A 25,884-nucleotide genomic window follows, 5' to 3' on the forward strand; every position below is an offset into this window, starting at 1 on the left:
GCCATGTGAACAAGAATACGGTCTTGCTGGTATTTTACATGGACAGCCATTGGAATACTCTACTTGGCACGTAAAAGCTCTGGGGGTTTTTATTCATTGGAGGAGAAATCAAGGCAAAGAATGATAAAGTCAGCAGAGGGAAGTGTTGGGGGACTGCAGCTGCTTTTTCATATCTCAATCAGCAGCTTAAGATGCTGTTTTCTCTCATTATGTCTATTTGTAGGTAACCTACAAAAACGCTAACAAATCTGCCACATAAATCAATTATACTTCAACTCAAAAGAACTTCTGGTAAGTGTCAACAATACAGAGTATCCACAATGTGGCTGTTGATATGGTCTGCAGTAAGAACAGTTTAACTTTGCTTGGAGGTGGGAAGCTAAACTCCACTTTGAACACTGTCCAGCTGCAGAGAATAAATGGAGTCGTCTTGTCGAGCAGTATTTGTATGCTGGTAGCTATGCTTTGACTGATCTAGTGGTACTGCACAGTACAGCTTTGGGAGAAATAAAATAAAGGAGAAGAAGAATGTCTGTGAGGTCAGGGCTGGAAAGCTGGGACCAGGTTACCTGATGCTGTTACATGATGCTGTTGCGTGATGTTACATGAGTGTGCCCTACTCAGCTGGGCTAGCAGAGATCCTTGCCTCCATAGATCAGAAACCTGAAACACTTGATCTAGACAGCCTAAAGTAGGTGGGTTGTTAAGCCTGGAGAAGAAGAGGCTCCAGGGAGACATCATTGCAGCCTTTCAGTACTTCAAGGGGGCTAAAAGAGAGCTGGCTGGAAAGGGATTTTTTACAAGGGCATGTAGTGATAGGACATGGGGAAATGGCTTTAAGCTGAAAGAGGGCAGGTTTAGATTAGATATTAGTAAGAAATTCTTTACTGTGAGGGTGGTGAGGCACTGGAACAGGTTGCCCACAGACATTGTGGATGCTTCATCCTTGGATGTGTTCAAGGCCAGGTTGAATAGGACTTTGAGCAACCTGGTCTAGTGGAAGTTGTTCCTGCCCATGGCAGAGGGGTTGGAACGAGATGATCTTTCAAGTCCCTTTCAATCCGAACTATTCTATGATTCTGTGATCTTTCTAAAGATAGATTTTTAAAGGAGAGAGAAAATCCTGTGAATTTTATGGTATCTTGATATGCATTAGAAGGGGTAAGAACAGATCACTTAATTTACTCTTGTGCTGTTGCTGTGTAAGGTAGAATCATAGGGAAATTTATGATGGAGAACTTGTGTCTGTCATACGATATTTCTTTCTGAGATTTGGATGGAATGCAATGATAAGGGAAAAATACTGTCGTAGCTAATCCTGTTTTTTTCTGTACTTCTGCTTCACTGCTATCCACCCACACTATTTGAAACAAATGTGTAGAGCTTGAACATCTGAATCAGCAGGTTGCATTCTGTGTGTACTTCTGTGAAGTTATGTGCAGCAAGTCCTTTTTTTTTCTGTTCTGCTTGTCCTATTTGTTTTGTTATTATGTACATAGAGAATGTCTTGGGCGAGGGGGGGAAGGCAGATTTCTTCTGGATGTGACTTTACACAGGCCTGTCTGTGCCATTGAAGTGGTTAATGAAAAGAAAAGCAAGCTGCTGTAATCCACTTACAAACAGATTAAAACTACATACTTATATTTACATTTTAATTGTATCTGTATTTACGTAGTGTAAATTTACTATTTACATAGTGTAAATCTGTAATAATGTAAATTTTTATATTTAAAAAATAATTCTGTACTATTTATTAAAATACGAACACTTTAGCCAGTTTCTGTATTTGAATACTTGGGATAGACCATTTAATACAGGAATCAACATAAGTATCTAAAAATATGGCTTAGATAGTTTTCTTAGGCATTTGCTTCTGAAATCCCCTAATTCATTTATTACCAGAAGCTGGGAGGGGATACCTGGGGTGTAATATGTTTTCAGCCTTCTGATTCATGAAGCCACTAGCCCTTACTTACTTCCTAATTTGAGCAGCATCATGATCCAAATCAGTGATACCTGGCAAACTCCAAACAATTATTTTCATTTGCAGTACTAGGAAACATTCAAATCTGTTAAGATTATTGTTATTGGGGCCTGGGGTTAGTTGTTTGTTTGCCCGTTTTCCTTTTTTTATGCTTCCTGTCTCTACTCACAGGTAACATCATGGTGCTGTGGTCAACTTGCAGAACATCGCTACTCAAATCGGTAACAAACCGGTTCATTAAGAATTTGGCCTGCTCGGGGATCTGTGCCAGCCTAGTCTGTGTGCCTTTTGACATTGCTCTTAGTGCCAGTCCACACTGCTGCTGGTGGATCTATACGATGCTCTTCTGCAGAATTGCCAAGTTTCTGCACAAAGTCTTCTGCTCAGTGACCATCCTTAGTTTTCCAGCCATTGCTCTTGACAGGTAATGGGGAAAATTTGCCATGAGCCTGGATTTTTCTTTTTTCTTTCTCCCCTTGTCTTGGTAAATGTGGTATCACTATCTGTAATGCACACGAATATTGGAAATGAAACAGCATATCAGTTGAAAACTTGTGATCTGCTTCACAAAAACTACAAATTTCTACTGCTTATATTGATAAGTGTGAAAAGTTAGGTGTCATGAAAACTGTGTGAGCTTAAAAGTCCACAGGAGTACTCCAGTAGTAAGCAAACAATCAACGTCTGAAATTTGAAGTGCATGTCAGAGATGCACTTTTTTATAAAATGCACACAGAATGTTCAGTGTTCAGCAATGCTTTTGCTCAGGGCTTGCCAACCACAGCTTGTGCAAAACAAAACATCATTGTACTTCCAATAGTTGTAATGTAATAACATGTAATTTGTGACCAACAGCTTTTTCCAAATATCCAGAAAAAAATCTGGATTTTGTTATAAAAGTTGTTATAAAGCAACTTCTAAAACTATGAGTCTGGCTATTGAATGTGACACATGCCTCCATAATGCCTTTTGAAATTTTGAGTGTCTGCAATGTACTGTCTAGTTTACAAGTGGGTTAATGGCGAAATCTTCAAAATAATATTCATATGCATCGGCCAAAGTGATGTATCGAAAGAAATTTTTACCACAAAAAATGTGATCTTGACATTTAAATAGTCAGGTTTTTTCTACAGAAAGACCTAAAAAGGCAGAGCTTTGGGGTTTTTGTTTTTTTGTTTTGTTTTGTTTGGATTATTTGGATTCTTTTTTTTTTTCTTTTCTTTTCCCTTTCATAAACAGGTGGTCAGTTGGCAACCCAGTTAGGAATTTGGAGCGTTATGCTCAGATGGCTCCTGAGAGGTTTCTTTCTCATAAGCAGTATGGCCATGAAAATAATTAATTTTTTTTTTTTTTTGACAGATACTACTCTGTTTTATATCCTCTGGAAAGAAAAATATCTGATGCAAAATCCCGAGACTTGGTTATCTATATCTGGGCCCATGCAATAGTGGCCAGCATTCCAGTATTTGCTGTGACCAATGTGTCTGATATTTATGCCATGTCCACTTGCTCTGAATCTTGGAGTTACTCCCTTGGCCCCTTGATATATGTCATCATCTACAATATCACCACTGTGATTGTACCGGTGGCTGTGGTATTTCTCTTTATGATTCTTATTCGCAGAGCACTGAGTGCCAGCCAGAAGAAAAAAGTCATCATAGCTGCACTAAGGACCCCTCAGAATACAGTTTCTATCCCTTATGCCTCCCAGCGGGAAGCTGAGCTCCACGTCATGCTGCTTTCTATGGTTATGGTATTTATCTTCTGCAGTGTCCCCTACGTGACTCTGGTGATTTACCGCACCATTCTCAATATTTCAGATATTTCAGTCTTCTTGCTCCTCACTGCTATTTGGTTGCCCAAGGTCTCTTTGCTGGCCAACCCTTTGTTATTTTTAACTGTTAACAAATCGGTACGGAAGTGCTTAGTGGGGACAATAGTGCAGCTGCACCGAAGGTTCAGCAGGAGAAACATTGTCAGCTCGGGTGGTATTGCAGATGATAATCTGGAGCCCAGTGTCCATTCAGGAAGCCAACTTCTGGAGATGTTTCATATTGGGCAACAACAAATCTTCAAGCCGATGGAAGAAGAGGAGAATGAGATCAAATCCATTGGCTCTGGTGACTTTCAACAGAAAGAAATTCCTAGCACCAGTTTAGAGCTAGGACTGACTTCAGTTCACAGGTTTATACCACAGACAATTGCAGACTCTGCAGCTCAGGTGGCCCCAGCTGTGCCCACAGAAGCTGATACAGTAAATGATAAGTATTCCATGCAGTGTGGTTTTGGACCCTTTGAGCTGCCTCCACAGTGGCTCTCAGAAAACCGAAACAATAAGAAGCGACTCTTGCCTCCTTTGGGGAATACCCCTGAGGAGCTAATCCAGACAAAACAGCCTAAGTGTAAAGCAGAAAAAAAAGTCAGCAGAAACAATAAAGTCAGTATCTTTCCCAAGGTGGATTCTTAGTAAGAGAGCAGGAGCTTTAAGTGACAGAGGAAGGTCACTTTCTATTACATTTTTGATCCCATGGATCTTTATTATGTTGAAATTTGTTACAACCTGATTTTTTTTGCCAAATGTAAGTTAAACGAACAAACAAAAGAAAAACATATATACAAGTGTTCCTTATTAATATGAAATACTTAATGAAAATAATATATCAAATATATATGGAAATTTGTAGCTTGATCTCTGAAATCCCTACAATGATACCTTGTTATTAACTTTCAAAAGTACATATGAATTTGGGAACTATTTTTACAGCTGAATAATGGAAATACAGTAGTTGGTTTTCTGGGAAATGTTACGTTGTATTATATGTTGGGAATTACGTATTGGGCATTAAAGTAACTTAACAGGAATGGCTGTAGAGAGCAGAAGATGTGCAACATGGTAAGTCCTACTCTTCCACAAATAGACACAGCAAGATTCTGCACATTTCATTTATGAAGTAGGATGGACTATTAAGTGCATTTGTTTTCTGTTATGCGCATTTATTTGATCAGTGTTAAAACTTGCTGGATTTTTTTGCACAAATTAGTTACCAAGCATCTGCCAAACATCTAAAATATTTTGAAACCTAATCCTCTGGTTTTTGGCTTAAAACATCCACAAAGCCAAGAATACCCAAATCATAATTTGTGTTAAACCCAAGAAAAACCTCTTTTTTAAAGATCCCACATATATTCTTGTAGATTTAAGTAAAAAAATGGAGACCATACAGGACAAATTCTGATTCCAATAAACAAATATGTATGTGCTAAGAATCCTGTGATAAAAGCATATAACAAATATGTATGTGCTAAGAATCCTGTGAAAAAGGGCATGTACAAATGTCCTTAAAGTGTAATGTATGTGTTAGGTAACTAAGGGGTAAGCCTTGATATAAACTTAGCTGCTGGTGCACTCTGCTGTTTTCTTATGGAAAAGCAAGCAAATGAAATAAATGGGTGTGAAATGCTAGTGGCCTTTCTCTGAGTGTGACAGTCTCGGTTTCTGAGTCTGTCTCACTCTCACACAGAGAGAGAGAGACTCACAGAGAGGGATTCTGAGTGTTTCAGTGACAGCAGAACTGTTGGGTGAAGAAGCTTGCAACAGACCTAAAAGGCAAAGGTTTATTGGTGCTGTTGCTCAATATTGCCAGAGGTAGAGAAGTTTTCCATCTTCACAGACACAGATACCAACCCTCCTGCTCCACTCATCTTGCAGAGCAGACCATCCAGTGTATGAACACAAGACTTTCAAATCTGGTGCCTAATTCCTGAGTGAGTCAGTCATGCCAACCCTGGTATCAGCTCAGCAGCCTTTCTCTGAGAGTTCAGGCATTGTGCTGCAGCTTGCCTCTCTGCATAATCACAGGCATATTGTCTCATTTATACTGAATGTGAACTTTAAACTCTAGCTGTCTGTTAGGTGACCTAAAACTATTGCAACCCTGACATTTTAGCTCTTGTTCAGTTTTAAGCAGTCTTTCATCTGCAGTCACTGTTGTCTCTGTGGGTAGTTTCTTAAAAGCACAATCTTTGTAACACCTGTTTGTTCCTTGTGGTTTTCCTGTACTTCAGCCCTTTGCTGCATGCTGAACCTTTATCTGTGATTACTGTCTGTTTGTGAAAGTAGTTTTCTTTAAAGCATACTTTAAAAGGGACAAGGTGAATCTTGACAAGTTCAAAGAAACTTACTAAATCCAACTAGTTAATCTTAAAAGTAAGAAGAAATTCTGCTAAAGCAGAATGTACCTTTTCTTCCTTCAACATTATTGAAGGAAGTCACCAGCTTCTGATGGCTCCAAGATTGTGGATTTCTACAAGTCATTAAAAGCAAATGTTTTAATAAAAATGTATTTAAAGTGTATAAATTACTGTGTAAAATATGTTTTTCTCCAATTCCTCTTTGGTTTCAGTACATTTCATTTCTTGCTAGTTCAAGAGCTTCTCAGTTTGGGAGTGAGGAACAGTCTTCAAGGGGTCCAGATGGGTGGTGGAAGCCTGAGGTGCCCTTCTTAGATACAGAGATGAAAAGACAGACACAGCTTGCCTGAAATCAGACAGAAGAAAGATTCCAGAAAAAATTGGTCCTTCTGTGGCAGAGGTAGAAAAGTACTACAGCATGCATTTTTTAAAAGTGCCAATAAAAGTAATTTAACGGAGTGTTTGTTTTTCCAAAATTAGTGAAAGAACAGATGCCATTGAGAAAATCTTGAAAACCTAAAAATCAAAGTAGGAGTTGTAGTTTCCTTATGAATTTTGGCTAAGTTTAACATTCACATCTTGCTTACATATAGGTACTGCTCAAAATCTCTGTGATTTCTGAACGTGGATAAATGTTTACTCAGATCTGAACTCCTTTGAAGAAAGCAAACCAACTTTTGTCCTTTTCAACTGTCCTGTTGAATGAAACACCAAAGTTAAATTTAAAGAGTTAAATTGTATATAATTTCATGTTATATCTGGAAAGCAAAGGGTTTGTGATGGGTTTTTACTGCTGAGACAAAAATATTTCTTTCTTTCAAAAAAATATATGTCAACACTTGATTGTACTTTTTAAATCAGATTATATCCAAAGACACTGAAATCCTTCACCAAGAAATTAACTACAGTGATTTTTCATACCTCAGGAATTACTTGAGAATGTTTTTAGTTCATCTTTTAGCAATTCATCCATATGGAAAAAATTCACAAAGCACATCTTTTTATAGAAAAAAACCCCAACCTGTGTAAAAACCAACCTGTTTAATCTGTGTAAATTTCACAAACTAGCCTCTATGGTAGAATTGCCATCAGAAAACAGTAATTCAGGAAATTCTTTATGCAAGATGGAATATTTGACTTGTTTCATTTTTAACTCCATTTAAGACTGTAGTACCTTTGAGTCATTACTGCTGTTGCTTGGATTGTTGCTCAAATTGTTCACTTGGGCAAAATGTTTTCCAGTGTCCAACCTGAAAAAAACTCCAATAAACAAGTCTTGTTATAACATCACATTAAAGTTACACAGAAGTGAGTTACGGGGATTTATCTGGTCTTTTTTACATAATCACTTTTTCCTTTGCAAGATAGGAGTCTGTTTATTGCCCTAACATTTATAGGAATTAATATAGTGAATATCAGCTGTGCTTCTCCTAACCTGAGTACTGGAACTGTTGCAGGCTGCCTTAAAAATATTGCCTATGGTAAATAAAAGGCACTTCAGGTGAGTACACAGAAATATATGAAAAATAATCTAAGGCAAATAACTAATGAGCATTAATTTTTTTTTCTCCATGTATGAGACAATGACATAAAAGTGTTTTGGCTACCTACCTGTATATTAAAAGGCTTTTCAGAAGAGGAGTATGAAGGTAAGCAATAGCAATTGGGAACAAGTTCCCTGTATGTCCCCGTTGTTTGTATTTCTTTTTGATTGGATCAGGAAGAAAAGGATAAATAAATTCTGTTACTATGACAACTGTGTTCTGAGTATCAAGACAGCTTGTCTAAATGTGATTTCATCATGGTATAACCTATTTTTAGGATGAAAAGTACATCTTAGAGTGTTTTTCTTCCTGTTCACTTTCTAGACACAAAGAGTTTTTTCCATTCCAACCTTTTTTTTTAAATAGAAAAATTGTTATACTTCAAAGAACTATCTAGTTTATCTTGGAACAAAATGGCCTGTTCCTGGAAAGGCAAAAAAAGAAAGCTCATCCTTCATTCTGCTTTTCTAGTTCAAGCTTCAGTACAAGTTCTAGTTCAAGCTTAAGTACACCTGCCACCTATAACAATATTCGAGATTATGTAATATTTAATATTATTAATAAAGTTCAGTCTTTATTGGAGAGGAAGACTCTTATGAACTGATTTACAGGATTTGAGATGAACTCTATGAACCTCTTCATCTCTGGGTCTTCCAGGACACATAGCAGATGATAAGGTCAACTGTGGTTTGAGATATCCCTGCTCAGCCATTATTACTCAACCTCAGGTGTGACAGCCTCATTGGAAACCTTCACTGGTTTTATGTGGACAAACAACAGCAAGAAGCCTATTCCTGCACCAATTTCAAAGGAGTTTTATGTCCATTTGTAAGCAGATCCAGAGCTGGATGGTCTCCTTTCAAAGACTCTTGTGAGGTTGTAGGCAGTCCGTAATAGGAAAGTTGATAACAAGACAAACTCTGTCAGCTGTTCAGCATATGCATTGTACTGTAGGAAAAAAAATATTTGGGCAGTTACACCCAGCTTCTTGCCATACCTCATTATGCATAGCTAATGTAATTCCTAATACCCTCATATTCTGATTTAGCCAGTTTGGAATATACTGTCCATTCCACTGCTTTCTCGGTGTCATCACCGGCCTTAGATATTCAACTTGCACATATAAACATGCATTCTTTTATTTTTTTTCTTTCTTTTTTTTATTTCTTTTTTTTCCTTTTCTTCAAATCATCATCTGCACCATCTGGAAAGCACCACAGGTTCCACACACCACTATGGTATTGCTTTAGCAATCAGAAGATGGTAAAATTTTAACGTAGCAGAGCTCAGCACACTTAGGGAGGAGGCAAAACCACACAGGGTTCCCTAGAGCATTTTCTGTTTGTCTGCAGTTCTTAACCGGGAGCCACACTGCATCGTGACTACACTAAATACCAGGAAAAATGGTTCTCTGAGTGGCACATGTGACGGTAAAATGCAATATACGCTAAGCATCAACAAAAGCTCTACTGCAGACCTCAATACATAACACCACTAGCTAAGTATATTTATTTTGGCACAAAAATTTGTCAATCAACACCTTAATTTGAACGAGATGCACTTTGTTTCTTTAGAGGAAACTGTTTCTTGTGAATTTTTACTGCCAATGAAAACCTGATTTTAACACACATGGGTATCAAAGGAAGCAGTAAGAGGCCGGAATTGTCTCTGCCGGTTTTTTTTAAAGTTAATCGAACCATTGGAATTAATCCTCACATTTCGCTAAAATGCAGGAAAGATAAAAAGATACGGGATTAGGAAGGCAATCGTGCTTCCCTTATTAATAATTAATTCCTTATTAGCAGTGAGTGTTCACGTGAAAGCAGTGACGACAGTAACAATTTTATGTTTTGACGGGTTTATTGAAAATCGATTCAACCACCCTTGTGTGCGAGCATGACACAATCAGCGCCGAGGCCAAGGCCGGGCAGAGAACACCCGTAACCCACAGGACAGGCACTGCCTGTCGCTCACACGGCTGCGGAACGGGGGGCTCGGAGAAGGAGCCGCCCTGCAGGCAGCGCTCCTCTCCACCAGGACGGGCAGGGCAGAGCTCCAGCGGGGCACGGGCGGAGCTCGGTCCGTCCGGATCGCTGCGCACCGAGCGGCACCGGAGCGGGAGCGGAGCCGCAGGGCAGCGCAACCGGGCCCGCGCCGCCACAGCCGCAGCTATCGCGAGACTTCGCCGGCCCGGTCGTCACGGCAACGGCGGCGGCGGCGCCCGCGCTGCTGCCCTCCGGCGGTGAGGACGGGGCTCCTGCTCCACCTCCCTGCCTGCCTCTCTGCTTTCCTGCCTTCCTGCCTCCCTCCCTCCCTCTCTCCATCCCTGCCTTCCTCTCTGCTTTCTTACTTTCCTCCCTCCCTGCCTGCTTTCCTCCCTCCCTCCCTCTCTCTCTGCCTGCTTTCCTCCCTCCCTCCCTGCCTGCTTTCCTGCTTGCTTTCCTGCCTGCTTTCCTGCCTGCTTTCCTCCCTGCCTCCCTTATACTGAAATAAAGACTTGTATTCATTTGAGCCCTCTGAGAATTTCCTGCACGTGTCACAATGCGCTGAGATGTCGAATTCCTGTGAATTCACACAGTTTTGTTGTTGTTTTCTTTTTCAGAGAAACGTATGTGTCTGTAGTTTAAACTACAGCCGTGATAACTCCTCAGTTGTGAGATTATTTGTAAGATGTATGCTATTCGAAGTGTCTTTGATAATAAGCACGTTTGAATGCTTTGGTTGGCTTGATGATATAAATATATATTTTTATGTATATTAAAAAGAAAAGCACATACTTGAGTGTCAAGCCAGTCTGAACTGGAAAAGCCTTGCAACATGGAGTTGCTAGAAAGCATTTGAAACTTACATGATTTATATCTGAAATATTGCAGGGCTTGTAGTGCTTTATTTTGGAACTGTTAATTTAAAATGTTTTTGTTGTTCTTTTCCCCAATTTTAGGTAACAGTGGATATTACAAGTAGGAGCTTGGATGAAATTTCAAGGCCTGCATCTAGCCCAACCTAATTGTAGATTTTTAAATACATCTATGGAGTTAACGACACCAGAACCATGTTTGCAAGAGGTAATTTTTCTCTCCTTCTGCAGGTTAAAACCTCCATGCCTAATTCTTCATAGTAGAATGCTAAAGAAGTAGTATTCTGCTCTTTTAGTATCCTAGCCTGACAAGCCCAAATCTGACATTCTGGGGAATGATGAGCTGGAGAATCGATGTGAAATCTAAGAAAAAGAGCTCTTTCCTAGTATCAGTGTCAGACCTAAAAATGGTTCTTTTATTTAAGAAGTACTCTGCAGTGTAGTACAGAATTGTTGTTGTCCTTTGTGATAGCGCTTGAGTGTTGTGGTTATCTTCTTCACCCAAAACATCCCTGTTTTCAGGGTGGCAATAATTTGCATTTCTTAGGTTGATTCACCTGTCAGTTTGGCTGATGGTTATCAGAGAGGCAGTCTGGAAGATGGCTGTCCAGCAGAAGACAAAGGTGATGACAGAGATAGATCTGATGTCCAGGATGTAAGAACTGATCAGCAAACAGTGGAGAGCATGACCATCTCTCTTCACAAGTGTCTATGGAATCCCGACGAGTTGCCAGGTGGGAATGACTAAAACTTTCTTGTGTTCTGTCTAGACCAAATATCAAGTTTTTACAGTTCAGGTGAAATTCTGCTGATTGAGAGAATAGAGGTTGCAAATAGGCAAAATTCTGGAAAAGAAGATGTCAAAATCCATACCTTCATTTCTCTTCAGTGTTTGAAATCACCTTTGAAAGAAATGTGTTATTACTGTCAGTACAGTACAGTAAATGTCTTGTGGCATCATAATCTGTGATCTGGCTTAAAAGATCATTAAAACCCATCTGTGTGTGCTCCATGGAATCATGCTAGAAAGTGTTTTCATTCAGATGTTTTTATCAAACTTTTCAGAGTAATCACGATCATTTGTTAGAAGCATTGTATCCTAATAATGGTCCACCTGTCCAAAAACCTGGAATTTATGGTTATAAATTACAGTATTTAACAAATGAAGAATGTTAATACTAATAAAATACTTTAAATATAAGTATGCAGTGTATAACTTTAATTGAAGCACTTGCAGAAGTGTTTCATGGCATTCTTCTGTCATTCTGTAAATGGTAATGGATTAATGTTCTGGGGTGTCCAACTGTTTACCAATAGACATGCAAAGGCCAGTGAGTGAAGCAGATATTTGGATACTGTCTTGAAATTTAATTAAGAATTCATGACAGAATTGGGGTCAAAAGAAATCCCTTGATTCCTGCTCCTGTTTTAACATGAGTTCTGGTGTACTAGTATATGCTATTTTAAAAATTAATTCATTGCAAGGGCTCTGTGGTGATCCCTAACTGACAAAAATGTATCTGGTTTATTGTGAAAGGCTTTTCCCTGTGTTTTTCAGGATGTAGCTCTACTTCAGATTCTCGAGATGAAAGCACTGAAGCACAGATGTTGAAATTCTGTGAACCTTCCCCAGGACAGCCAAGTAATGCAAAGTCAGATAATACTCCACAAACTTTGAAATTTTGTGAACCTTCCCCAGGAAAACCAGGTAATGCAAAATCAGATAGTACTTTTCAGGTGTATAAAATTAGCAGTGCAATAAAATCTTTTCTTATTAATGCTTCTAAGAGAGTTTGTAGTGGTTGTGTATTTGTGTGTATATTCTATAGTTATAAAAGAATACTGCAAATTGAATATGTATATGAATTGTGCTTTTCAAGTGGTATTGGATGAATTCTTTATTTAGATAATTGCTTTATTAATGGCTATTACTTTTCTTTAGCACTATAATAGAATTTGAGTTTTCCATAGATTCAATCAGTCTAATAAGGCAGAATTCAGTGGTTATCATACCCAGTGTAGCATTGTTGGTCACCAAACATGATATTAATATCTACAGAACAGAAATTCGATAGAACTCAACCTAAAGCTTCACTCAGTAGTTTAAGGTTTATATCAGTCTGCTGAGTTCAGGCCAGTTGAAATAAGTGCTCTTTTTTTTTACCATCTGTCCTTTGTTCCTTCTGTCCTCAGTAGCTCACTTAGATTTTTATAGCTCTCCCCTTGTTGTATCCATGATATTTTTATGGCATAAAGTAGACCAGTGCATCACAGTCAATGCTTGGATCAATGGCTATGTAAAGCATTTGACCTCAAAAGATTAGAAAATTAAATAGAGTGCTGAAGGGTTCCAAAATTTGTAAGTCTGTGGGATCAGGGACAGTGCTACAAGTGTTTCCTCTATTCTTAATGTGGAAGCCATAGAAGAGGACAGAGCATGAGGATGCTATAGGAAGGGGAAAAGGTAAAAGTTATAATTATAATCTGCATATTTAGGAAAAAAGGAGAAAATGTAGAAATTTACTTTAATTAAGTAATGGTAGTTTCCATCATGTTTCACAGTTTTTCATTTTTTATAGCAATATTTTTCTAGAACCAGCATTGGAATCTGGTTTTGCTAAGTCATAAGACTGAAACTTCTCTAGTATTTAAAGGCAGAGATATTACAGTCTCTCTTAACCCCCTCAAAAGTCTCTCTTTTGAATTACTAATTTCAAAATGTTTTCTACAAGTCAGGCTGAAAAAATTATCTTATATTTTTAAAGTCAGTGATTTTTTGCTGATACTGTGCAGATATCTGCCATTATAAATCACTTTGAATTTGAATCAAATCACTTGCTCAAAATAGGTGACTTTTCCTCTCCCACACCTCCATATCCAACTGCTGCAGCTCAGAGTTTGATTCAGCACTCTGTTGCAAAGACTTCTGTATTTTTCCCTGCTACAAACAGGTTTAGAAATTAACATGTGTTTGAGAATGTTGTACTCTCGTCAATGGGTGTTGCCAAATTACTTGAACTGCTTTTTAATGTTTGTTTGGTTTTTTGACTTGTTTACAGCTGACATTAATTTTAAATATATTCTCCAGCAGACTCTTCTGACTTGGAATGTTCTGAAGACATGGACATAAATGCTCGGATTCAAGCAGCTATAAAGAAAATGAATAAACTTGATGCAATACTTGAAAAACAGTGTTTTAAGGAAAAAGCAGTTAAAAAGCGAGGCAGAGAAATGAGGGCAATGCTCTGGGAAGAACTTCAGGTTAGAAGTGCTCTGCTTATTTTGTGACTGATATATCTTACAGTACCATCTTACAGAATTGTCGTATTTCAGATAAACCTTATTATTAAATAACTCACACTTGGCTAACTAAAATTAAGAAATGGATCTTAAAAAGTAAGATTAGATAGTTTTTAATACATTTTGGCTAGGCAGGCTTTAAAAGAGGGAGATGGTCCTTAAAAATTGATAAGACAAATTGCCAAATACGCAGCTGTCTGGGGGTGGTTTATTAGCATAGTATTATGCTTGAGTTCTCTGCTTGCAGGGAGGGTAAGGTGTGTCAGGAGGTAACATCAGCGAACGCAGGCTGAAAACATTTATTCTGCTCACGAGGGATCCTTCTTAGGCCCAGCTGTTTCAGTGCTGTCTGTTGTTGAAGAAAATAAAGATGCTGCCTGAAGAAGGCATAAGAATGCTACAACACAAATTCCTTTACCTGTCCTGACCTCTAGCAGTTAAATGCCTTGAAACAAGTTAGTATTTCCTCTGTTTTACGTGAATAGAAATGTGAGTTGCTAAAAAACATGATTGGTTTGACTTAATTTCATAATTTCATTGGATTTGGATTTGGAGCCGCATAGATGTTACAGAACTTCTTTGTCTGGTGAAGTAGGTCTTCACATAAAAGGCAATATGTAACAGAGGCTTTAAAGTTTCACCATACTTTTGTCATAACTTCAGGAGATAATTAAGATAGCTTCAAGATGAAAATAAATGGAGAAGAGTAATTTTTAATAAGGTCTGAAGTTCATTAGATCTGATAAGCAGACAATGTATTTCCCTTTAAAGAATTTACTTTAAATACATGCATGTATCTCTACATATGCAGTTTATTTCTTTTGACTAGTGTATCAGAACGACAGGAAGCAATGAGGAGGTGGAAAACACAAACCAGTTTTTAGCTGTGTTCTCATCGTGGCATAATACAGCTGGTAAGGAAAGAGAAACAGAATTGTGATACATCCTATCTTTTTTCTTTTTGGGAAGAGAATAAGGATTTGAGGACTGAATGGTTATTGCTGAGCAAAAATCTCAGCTTGAATGTTGGAAGTACATATATAATAATGGTAGCAGTGTGCAGTTAAAATATTTAAACAAAACTTAACTATTTACAATGTAACCTGCTTTTATTTCTATGCTAAAGTTTGGGTTACTAAGGGAAGGAAACAATTTGATATGGGTGATATTTAGACAGTCTCCAGTAGATGTCAGGATATAATAAAATAACACTAGACAAACAAGACTATATAACTGCTAACACCTTTATCTCAAAAGTAACTCCTGTAGAGACCATGTGCATCATGTGGTTTCTGGTGTACTGCACTGACAAAAGTGCATAGTTTAGATTTATAGCTTTCCTCCAACTTGATCTTTATATTTTCTGTATCATGCTAGTGCCTTACTTTTCAGGTCTTATTTATTTTGGTATTTATTTAATTAAACAAATATCTTGATGGCTGCCCTGGTTGATACTGAAATGGAATACATTTAATATATTTTGCTTTTCAGAACTTGAATTTGATAGAGCTTTATTAAGTAAATGATATATGAGAGCTATTATAGTTTTTAATGTAGCTATGAAATCAAGCACAAGTTTCGGTACAAAATCATTAATAACTTAAGTGTTCCAAGCCTTTCAGGCACAACAAAACCTTCTGACATACTCACAGCAGAAATCTAAATCAGGGGTTAATTAAACAGCCCTAAATTTCTTACCTCATGCTTTAAGAAAATAATTTGTTCACTTGAATCCATTACGCTTAATTATTAGTGGTTATTGTATGTTTTTTTAATTGTGAAAATCACATACAATTAGTTTGGTTCTTTGCAATATGAGTCATTTTCTGTAAGTGCTAAGTGTATAGACTGTGTCTTACTGCTCTAACTTGTATTTCCAGTTGGCACATATGAATCCTTCAACTGATTTATTTTTTTCTTTGAGTAACTGAAACAAGTAGGATGCTTGAACACTGTTTTTCTAGACTATGCCCTTGACCTAAGCTGCTTGGATGTCTAATAATTCATGCACAGGCAGACACCAGCTGTGAAAACCTGGATGCCTTACTCTCATTCAAAGTTTTAGATGATTTGCCACATGGTGTCTGCAGAGGCATTTGAACTTTAGTGCCTTAGGTTATGTCTTTGAGAATGTGATGAATTGTCTTCCAAGGGCAGTAGTTGTTAAAAACATGAACACAGCCATAAGAAACTGCATAAATATGACTCACACTTTACACTTTCCCCCTTCTTTATTTCTTGAGAAATACACTGCTTATGTCATTTATCAAAGTGAATTTCTTTGCTTTCTGAGTGTATGATACACATGATATTAGATCTTCTTTAAATATATTTCAATTAAATTTCACTGGAAAAAAATTACTTACAGATCTCTCCCCTGCTAAAGAAGATGAAATATGTACTTCAGTATTTCACACACACATGAATCCTGAAGATTATGATTGCCATAAAGCCCAAGAAAACCAGGGTAAGCTTTATTAATGGTAGAGTTTGTATTGTTAGAAATGTCAAAACAACAAGTACAATGGGTGGGTAGTGAAGACTCAGCCTTTTGGCAAGGCCGGTGAAATGGGAAAAAGCAAGATTACTTTCTGGAATAGTCACAGTTCTTACCTTTATTGCAAATGGAAGAAGAGAACAGCGGTGTGACTTATCTAAGACATTTTACTCAACATGCTAAGAAATTTTTTACTGCTGGGTTTATAAAGCCATTTTTCTATAATTTCAAAAGGAAGAGGTGTGTAACTGATATATTATAAAAGTATCATTGATTCTTCATGGCAGTTCCTTAAAAACTTATCTTTGCTGTTACTCTAAGGTATTGTAGCTTTTATTAATAGGCTTATATTCCAGAAACCATCTAAAAATGACAGGTGGTGCTGAATCTGACTGCAACTGTTCTCTATTTTTTTGGTTTTCAGCAGAAATTGTACAGATTTGTGTCAAACATAAATCTTCAGACAACTTATTTTATATTTTGCTATCCTGATTATTGTAAAGTCTGCATTGCTTTTATGAAATAAGTACTTTCTGACAAAACTCAAACACTTGCTGATTCTTTTAGGGACCATGTGATATCATGCATTGTACAGACATTTCAAATGCTGTTAGTGGTGTAGTGTGTCCATCATGTCAAAATAAATGGAATTGTGCTTGTATGCCTCTATTCTTTTCCTATTTGAAATTCAAATTTGTGTGGTTAGTAACTTTTCACATGTGTTGTGATATAAGAACAATAGCTTCAACTGCCATTGCTATCAGCTGCAGTTGTTTATTTCTTTGTCAACCACCCTTCTATGTAAACGGAAGGAATCGATCTTCCTGGTGACTGAGATGACAAAGATGTAATATAAGTGCATTCCTTAAGGCTGAAGCATTGATGGCAGCAATATCTCTGCAGTTTGTAGAATGTGACTGCACGTTTTAATTTTTAAACATGGAACTAAGCTCCTTTATCATTTTAGCACTTGTAAGACAAGTTCCCCAGTATGTGACCTTCTCTTTGTGGGCTAGAGCTTTTAATTTCTCTTTCTATCATGCATTTTCATTCCTCTCTTAAAATAAAGCTTGACCCTCAGCTTCTTGCTCCAAAATTTCTGAGTTGTGCTGGAGTGCCCTTGAATAACAATGGCAGGTTTCATTACCAGTATTCAGTACAGCACTGACTTCTGGAGCTTCCAGTACAAGCATGGTTGGGAGTTGCTATCACTTGCACTATTTTGAGATGTTCTGCACATTCCTACTTTGGGAATGCATGAAGTAGAGATCACTTACAGCTTGTGAGCAATATATATTGCTTTAAATGACTTTTACTATTTCTGCTGGAGGCTTTTCATGTGGTGTCTGAATAGCTAAGAATTACTGTTTTGGTTGCTCTTGGATTTCTGTGTCACAGCTGTCATAAAGGCAGACCAAGAACAATTAGGAGCTTGTGAAGAAGAATGTATGCACTAGTTTTATGCTGTTACTTCATCAGTCTCATCAAGATTTATACCAAATCTTTGAAATATGTGCCAAATCTACCAAAATGCATATGCAAAATTTGTTTAGCTGCAATCTCTCTTTTAATTACCCTTGGCAGTCTTCAGTGTCTTCTTTGTCTCAGTGATCCATGTCTGTCTGTCCCTTCTTTCTTCAATGTTCTGGGATGTTCTGTATGATAGCTCCCTCTAAAAAATGCTATTCTACAGTCAAGTGAAAGATATAGCTTAAAAGTAAGGTGTATCTTGCATGTTATGTTGGTGTTTGGTATGTTCTGCTCACTTCAGGATGCAACTTGTCATCTTTATATTGATGCTTACATTCCTATATGATCCATTTCCTTGACACCATGGTGTTGCCTGGTAATGGTAAAGAAAGCTTAGGATGCTTTGAGAAAACAGTTATGCATTTGAACTGTGAGGGAGGTTTCTTGGTCAGATCCAGCACCTCAAGCCTTTAAGACTTGTGTGTAAAGGATGCATGGAATTTATTTCTTATCTTTGGGAGCTTGCTTTCATTCTCTTCCCTCTGAAAAAGAATTATTTCCATATAGCCTGTCTTCTATTTTCTAACATGTCAAATTCATTTTTTGTAGGGAAATAACCCACCCATTTTTCAAATTTCTGCTTCCAGAAAAGCAAAAAGTACTTTTGGCTGCTTTTGAAGTAGTTCTTGAGATTTAGAAGTTGATTATATTTGCTTAGACTTGTTATTTAATGTGACAAATATTTGCTGTTTGTAAAGGAATTGTTATTTTAAGCATGGTAAAAGTCTCTGAAAAACAGAATCATGCCTTTTTTTTGGTCATGGATAGAAACCTATTGTTATTAGAATATCATGTGTGTGTTTAATAGATTTACAGCTCTATGATGAGTTTTATTTTTTAACAATGTTTGCTTTATAAGCTGTTATAATAATATCAACTATATCATCTGTTTTTCAGCTGTTTTATTTAGAAAAATGTACTTGATATGTCTCCAGATAGTTCTGTGGTTTTCAAAAAAATTATTGTCTGGTTTTGTAATGATGAGAAAACTGCAATGATGATAGGGTTTAAAGGAATGCTGTGGCTTTTAAGGCCACCATGTTTAACATTTTTGAGGTCAGAAATCCAGAAGTATTTCAGCCTTTGTAACATTGAGTGATTTCATATAATAAAAAGTTGAAAATGAAATTAGATTTTGGCAATAGTATGTTTTAAATGCTATTATTTACATAAATAATGAAAACATCATACAAAAAGTTTGTCTATTGACTCTGTATATTTGCTAAAGGTTTGAATGGGATTGATGTTATTACAGTTCTTGTAGAATCAAAATAGGAATGATTTTAATGTAGCAACTTTTCTTCCTCAAACATCAGATCATCCAAGTGAATTAGAAACAGAAGAAACAGCAGAAAAAATGCATAGCAAAAATAAAACCAGCCAGCATTTCATTAAAAAGAACATTGAGGTAAGCACTGAAGTATAAAACCAGTAACATTTTTAAAATGTTAGCTAGATATTAGGCAATAAGTACTTTTGAAGACAGTTTTCTTTTAAAATCAGGAACTTCAGAAGTTAATTAGGCATAAATGAAGACCTTTCTGTTAAAACTGCTGTTTATGTCAGAGTACTGTATTAGGCAGTTCTCAACTTGGATGTTCATATTGGTTAGAATAATACAGCTTCTATGCATTTGATAAATAGCACTGGATACTGAATTGTGCTTGTGCCTGGGCATAGTTTTTTTTAAGGGCAATATCCTAAAACTTTTTAAAAATTTATTTACTGTTAAATAAAGTTAACTTTATTTACTGTTAACCTGATGCATAAATAAGGGATAGATATACACGTTGTTCATGTGTAGCATGGATGGGAGCACATTTTGTCAGAAAAGACATGCCTTGATTTTCTGCTTTTTTTTTTTTTTTTCCTGTGAGGACCTAGTAGGTATCATGATTTTTCATCTAATGAAAAATATTTACCTCCCCACTATATTAAAGACTAAGATAAGATTATAAATTTATTATATGTAGGCTGCTATATTTTTTCTGTTAGAGTGATAATTTGTATTATTGAAATAAACAGAGTTAAAAGCTTTATTTTTTGAGGTGTTTGAGTTAGTGGAATTCTTAAGCATGGGTTTTTTCTTGCAAATATTTCAGCTAGCAAGGGATTCAGGAAACCAATTTGTTATGCTTGAGGGAGAAAGGAAAAGGCTAACTGAACTATTGAAAGATATAGAAGATGGAACTGAATTGCAAGATCTTGAGGTATGACAAATTTACACTGTACTGTTCTGTTGTATTTCACTTATTTTTACAGTAAATCTAAATTTGATCTTAATTCTACCATGAAATACCCTACTGAGATATGAGAGAAAATATGGATAGATCCATATTGAATTTGTCTCCAAAAATGAATTCTCATTGGTTTCTTTGTTAATTTTATTAATGGCTGAACTTAAAAGAAAAGTTGGACACAGGAGGAGGAAACCTTAGAACAACACTTGGAGAAAATTACCTTTTTTTTTGCATAAAACGTGTAGTTGTGCAGTATCAGTCTGAGTGGTTAGTGCTGTAGTCTCAGGCAGGAAGGCCAGCAACTACTTGCAAAAACCTAGCAACAACAGTTTTTTGATGACTGGTAAATGGACTTCAAAATGCAGTAATTAGGGAAATACACATTTATGAAGCTTCTGTGTCCATTTAACCACAATCTTTTTGTGGCTTCCAACATCTTTCTGTGGCTTCCAACTCAGTCTGTCTTAAAAGTACATAAAGTTTGCTTAAGCATTAGACATCTGTGCTTTAACATAATATTGTTAAACAGTGCACAGTCTGCATACTTCAGTGAATAGCAGGTGCTGAAGTGAGTAAAAATTATCCTCATGGAGAGTAACATTTGTTTGTCCCATCAATCACTGTTTCTAGGAGATGGTCTTAGATAAATGTCATAATTTAAAGATCTGAAGATGTTTTAACCTTCTGTTAGTAAATATAGCTTTCTGACCTCGGGAATAGTGGCTTGTAAAAAATAATTTATTTTACTGATTACAAAAATGTTGTCTCAAAACATGTAGTTACTAGGTTTTCTTTATATTTAAGCTAGTGTCTGTCATGGAATTTAGAGGCATTTATGCAGAGTAGCTAATGCAAATTCCACCTAACAGTATGTACTTTTTTTTGGCTTCAATTCTCAAGGCATCAAGGCAATGGAAAAGTATAACATTTGTCGACATTTTGTATTTGGCACATGTCACTATCATGTTGTTGTTTATCTATAGAGATTTCACTGTTAATATTCGATATGAAGTAGATCATCTCACAGGACACGTGTGTTGCTGTATGTTCTTGATACCATGGACAAGAATGGTAGTTTGTGGGTTACTCTAGTCTGTACTGGATAATTTCTTTAGAGAACAAAGCTCTTAACTCTCCTATCAAAGTACAGTGAAAGAAAGGATAATAGTTACTTAGGTCTGTCTAGTCTAGTGATGGATTCTTCCTCTCCCACACTGAATTTTTTTATGGGTGAGGCATTTCTGTGGCTACTTCATAACAAAATTCATGAGGAAATTATCAGCCAATGAGTAATCTAGACAACTTCAAGCTGGCCCAGGTAACTACCCAGCTAGTGGCCTCTTTCATCTTATTTTATTCTGACTTTTAAAAAGCTGGTGCAATCACATTGGATGGAGAAATGTTTTGGAGACTGCCAATCAAGGCAGATCTGGTTATTCATCTGTATGGTGTAATGTGGATTAGATAACTTTATTTGACTTGTACTTCTATATATGCCAAATATCCAAACAGCACTTCTCACTTTTTGAAAGAATGTTTTTTTGAATGTTTAAGGTATTTTAGAAGTACACATATTCATGCTAATTTAATTGTCAAAGCTGAAGCTAGAGAGGTATAATTGTTTCAGATGTTCCACAGAAAGTACTGACTGTGCTGTTATGAAAGTATTGTTCTGAGTTAACACACAGGAAACATTGACAGGACAGAAGCTTATTTTCCAAGCAAAGCTATCTTGAAAATACAAAAGAGGATGTGTGAGTCCATTTCATCCTGGAGTAAAATGACTGCTGGGGTAATTTGGATGTTTGGAGTATGGGATACAGAGACTGAGCTGTAGCTCACGAGTCCAGTTACATCTTAATGTACTCCTATTTCCTATGAATGCCTTTTTTATTCTTGGGTGGTACCTTGCAAGTGTCACATTAGGTCTCATACCCTCTGTTTGAGATTTGGCTCCAGGTGGTTTCTGCTACAGTATCAACCTCTGCAGTTTCAATCCAAACCAAGTTTTGGTCAGGCTTTCTCACTTTTTGACTCCTTTCTCAGATGGAAAGTGGCTGTCCATTTAAGTTGCTCCTTGGTTATATTTAAAAGTGATAAATGTATGAATGTCTCTACTTGTTCTGTCCATAGTTGCTCTTGAGTGTGCTAGGGACATGAATACTTGGGAGATTTCAGCTGTATACTGAGGTGGATGAAAATGTACATTTTATTATTAAGTATGGTTTAGCTGAAAAATAAATACACTTGATATGCTACTGCCCTTAAAAGTCTGTTTCCTTTGTGAATGAAGCATAAGTATTTTCTGTACATCCAGCAGGAGAATGTACCTGTCTGGCAGGCACCAGGAGAAGGGTACACACCTGAACTGGTGGAATTTCATCTCCTGAATGAGATTGACAATAAGCTTCAGCTGCTACTATCTGATGGGGAGCTTCCTGCTCTTTCCAGCTGTAGCTCAAAATGTCCAAGCCAGATACATCAGGTAGGTTACAGATCAGAGCTCCTCTGCAGATATTTTATATGACGTGTGTGCTGAGATCAATACCGCATATGGCTGTATTTGTATCTTTTGCATTTTTCTTTAGGATCCTCTATTTATTCATAAAGTCTATGGATTAAGGAGTGAAGTGAGAAATTTTAGCTGTAGAAAACAATGGAAAAATAATTTGTTGCTATTTTGAGTCATATGTGATTCGAGAACTGACTTGTTTTTAAGAGTTGTTGATTCCACACTTCCAAGATACATGTTCAGAAATGGGTAACTCGTACATTTTTATCTGCATGAGGGTGGTTTTTTCAGCATAGAAACAAATTATGCATTATAGTTTACCTTTGGGAGTTAGAATTAGGTTCCTTCTTATGTCAGAATACCAAAAGTGCCTGTTCACTTATGATCTGAAGGATAAGGCAGTGACTGATAAGCAATGTTAAAGACTGTAGAAGATAGATTGAAATTGTGTGTCCCTTGTTTTTAATGGCCTTTGTCTTTTTGCCTTGCCAGCAATATTGAGATTTGAAGATTAAGAATCAAGGTCTCAGCCTTGAGAAATGATTGTTTGAATTTTGTACTTAGAAGACTCCAACTTATCCCATGCCCTGATACTGTTGTCTCTACTATAATGGGGTTTAAAACAAAAAACCCTAATTCTTATTTTTCATTTATTTGCACAAAGCTTACATACTTCTGTAATATTTTCGTTTTATGGCCAGAACTGAAGTATCAGAGAATATCTGTAAAAATATTCATTCAGAAAACTGTTTTCAGTTACCAGTGTATGAGAAATAGCTCTTTGAAAGACTAAAATACCTGTAGGCTTGGTTTTTTTTCTCCTTTTGTAAGGGCACTTTAATGTCATTTTTTTATGGGCTTCTTTCTGAGTGTGAGGTTTTATTTTACCTCTAGCAGTATTTTCTGTAGCTTAGTTCCAGAGGAGTTACATTTTGATGTTGATCATTTACCAGCTGGGATCTAATGTGTGAAAAAGCACCTCCCTCTTGTTGGTAATCACGTAACAAATGCAGTTGTTACCCTGAGCTTGCCAGTGATTGCCTGACCTTGTGTTCAGTGTTGCAAGGCATCAGTTTGAAGTTAATGTGACTTGCCTGGGATAATGAGTGCTCTATTTGGAAATGTTTGTCCAAGTTATTGTTGTTGTTTCTTTTCAGGTAATAGCCCAGAAATAGTTGAATAGAAACTTGCATTGAGGTGTATGCTAATGAAAGAGTAATGTGTTATCTTTTTTGAGTAATATTAAACCTAACAACCAAAAGCAGGTAGCTAATTTCTTGTTACCTTTCATTAGTGAAAAGCAGTTCCCTTCGGTTTTGTTTGGCAGCATGTAAAAAGCTTTCAGACATTGTAGTTCTATGATTTTAATTTAGAATTAGCTTAGAGTTGCATGTGATGAAGCTGCACATTCTTCCAAGAATTATGTTAGATATAGCTTCCAAAATACAAAACAATTAATCACTGTTGCCTCTGTGGGAGATGTCCTTTTTGTCACTGATGGATCCTTTGCCAGGATACAGGAACTATTCTCTCACTCTGAAATCTTTAATAATGGGCTTCAATTATCCTGCAATACCATAGCTGAGCTGTAACAGAGGAGCAGACATGTTCATCTTTTTGTGCAAGAAGTCCAGCGGGATTAAGAATGCTTTTCCATGACTAATGTTCTCTTTTACATGGAAATGTTTCTCATCAGAATTGCATTTCTCTCAGAAATGTTTCTTTGCTCTGGTGCCAAATCAACTAAATATTTAAAAATGTTTCTGTCTTACTTAATATTTTTGGGGAAGAACAAATTAAGTTGAATTTAATCCCAAAAGAAACAGGAAAATGATAGGCTGAAGAATATGAAGTATAAGATTGTATGTGATGAGTACAGTTACCAGCTTGAAAAATTGAAAAACTATCTGAAAACTAAAGCAAATGAAGATGGTATTTAAAGAAACAATAATATCTGTAGGCTTGGTTGTCTTGAAAGATAATTAATGTGTATTACCATGAGGAGTTCTTTCATAACTGATTGGGGTTTTTTTAATCAAGAAAATATTCCCTTTTTTATTATAGCAGTGGTCTACAGTTAGCAGTTTAAGATTAAATAAATACTCAAAATTTAAGAAGATACACTAATTTTTCAATTAATGAAGTCCTTGATAGCTTATAGTCTATGCCTGTGCTTTGCCAAAACAGATGAATTTCACAGATGATGGTGATCTGTTTCAGAGCATGGTTAGAAGCAGGTTAATAAACTGATCAGCCAGTTTTATGCCTCAAGATGATTGTATGACCCTAATATGCTTCATTATGTGGGATTTTGTTACTATTTTTGTATAAAATTCAGAGGAGAGGAAGCGCAACAAATAATTGTAGGTACTTCAAATACTGCGTATTTCTCTTTAGCGTTATGTTTGTTTCAGCTTTGGCTCTTGCTTAATATTTGTATTTTCCCTTATGTAAAATGTTTAACAGTTTTATTTTCTAAATCTAAAAATATGAAAGACAAAGTAATCTTAAATGGACTTCTCTACTATGTACATGTGCTATATAATTGAAACAAAACATATTCTGAAGTGTGCAAAACATTGACAATAAACTGTTTTCCTTGATATAATACTTTATACAATTTAATAATATTTTGAGAAAAATGTTGAAAAATTAGTAAGTGGGGAAAAACCTTGACTTTACTCATATTGTGTGAGTTTATATCAGTTACTATTCAGGGATGAGAGAAGTGAGGCTGTAAGAACTACTTATGAGAAAGCAGCAGCTTAATGCTCCAGAGTGGTCAAATATCAAATAGATTGTTATGAGTAATTATGAAAGCAACACAGAATGAAGCAGAAAATATGTTTGTTACAGGAAAGTTTACTGTCATTGTGGTACTGCCAACTATTACTTATTGTAAATAAATATTCAAAAAATTTTACTGTATTAAGTTTATTTTCAAGCAACTAATATTTTGATTTAAATGTCAGAACTCATAGATGTGCTTGATGTTCAGAAAAAGTTGTTTACAGATACAGTTTTTCATATATTGTAGCTGAGGAATTTACTGTTGAATGTTGAATTGTGAAGGTTGTTTTTCTTTCCAATTAGTCATGCTACTTGGAAATATTTTCCATGTGTGTCTATTAAAATTTCTTGAGCTGCTTCTGAAAGTAAGAATGAATAGAGTATTTTTTTATTCTATGGCTGCTCATGTCCCTTTGTGTTGAATTGATTATCAAGAAAG

General features: G+C 36.4%; 2 protein-coding genes across 2 annotated transcripts in view; both read left to right on the forward strand.

Moving 5' to 3' along the window:
• Window positions 1-4,451, forward strand: part of GPR176 (G protein-coupled receptor 176) — a 30,031-nt gene extending 25,580 nt beyond the window's left edge. The window contains exons 2-3 of the mRNA XM_041399972.1: window positions 2,156-2,408; window positions 3,344-4,451. Coding sequence (XP_041255906.1) covers window positions 2,156-2,408; window positions 3,344-4,451 — 1,361 coding nt within the window. The remainder of the gene's footprint in view (window positions 1-2,155; window positions 2,409-3,343) is intronic.
• A 5,907-nt stretch (window positions 4,452-10,358) lies between these two features.
• The window catches only part of FSIP1 (fibrous sheath interacting protein 1), a 65,173-nt gene continuing 49,647 nt past the window's right edge, over window positions 10,359-25,884 (forward strand). The window contains exons 1-10 of the mRNA XM_041401056.1: window positions 10,359-10,391; window positions 10,661-10,784; window positions 11,124-11,310; window positions 12,135-12,218; window positions 13,665-13,837; window positions 14,706-14,790; window positions 16,245-16,343; window positions 19,220-19,311; window positions 20,006-20,113; window positions 22,464-22,628. Of these exons, the coding sequence (XP_041256990.1) occupies window positions 10,692-10,784; window positions 11,124-11,310; window positions 12,135-12,218; window positions 13,665-13,837; window positions 14,706-14,790; window positions 16,245-16,343; window positions 19,220-19,311; window positions 20,006-20,113; window positions 22,464-22,628 (1,086 nt within the window). The 5' untranslated portion in view covers window positions 10,359-10,391; window positions 10,661-10,691. The remainder of the gene's footprint in view (window positions 10,392-10,660; window positions 10,785-11,123; window positions 11,311-12,134; window positions 12,219-13,664; window positions 13,838-14,705; window positions 14,791-16,244; window positions 16,344-19,219; window positions 19,312-20,005; window positions 20,114-22,463; window positions 22,629-25,884) is intronic.

The sequence above is a fragment of the Onychostruthus taczanowskii genome, unplaced genomic scaffold (genome assembly GCF_017590055.1).
Source record: "Onychostruthus taczanowskii isolate IOZ18803 unplaced genomic scaffold, ASM1759005v1 scaffold1, whole genome shotgun sequence".
NCBI lineage: Eukaryota > Metazoa > Chordata > Aves > Passeriformes > Passeridae > Onychostruthus > Onychostruthus taczanowskii.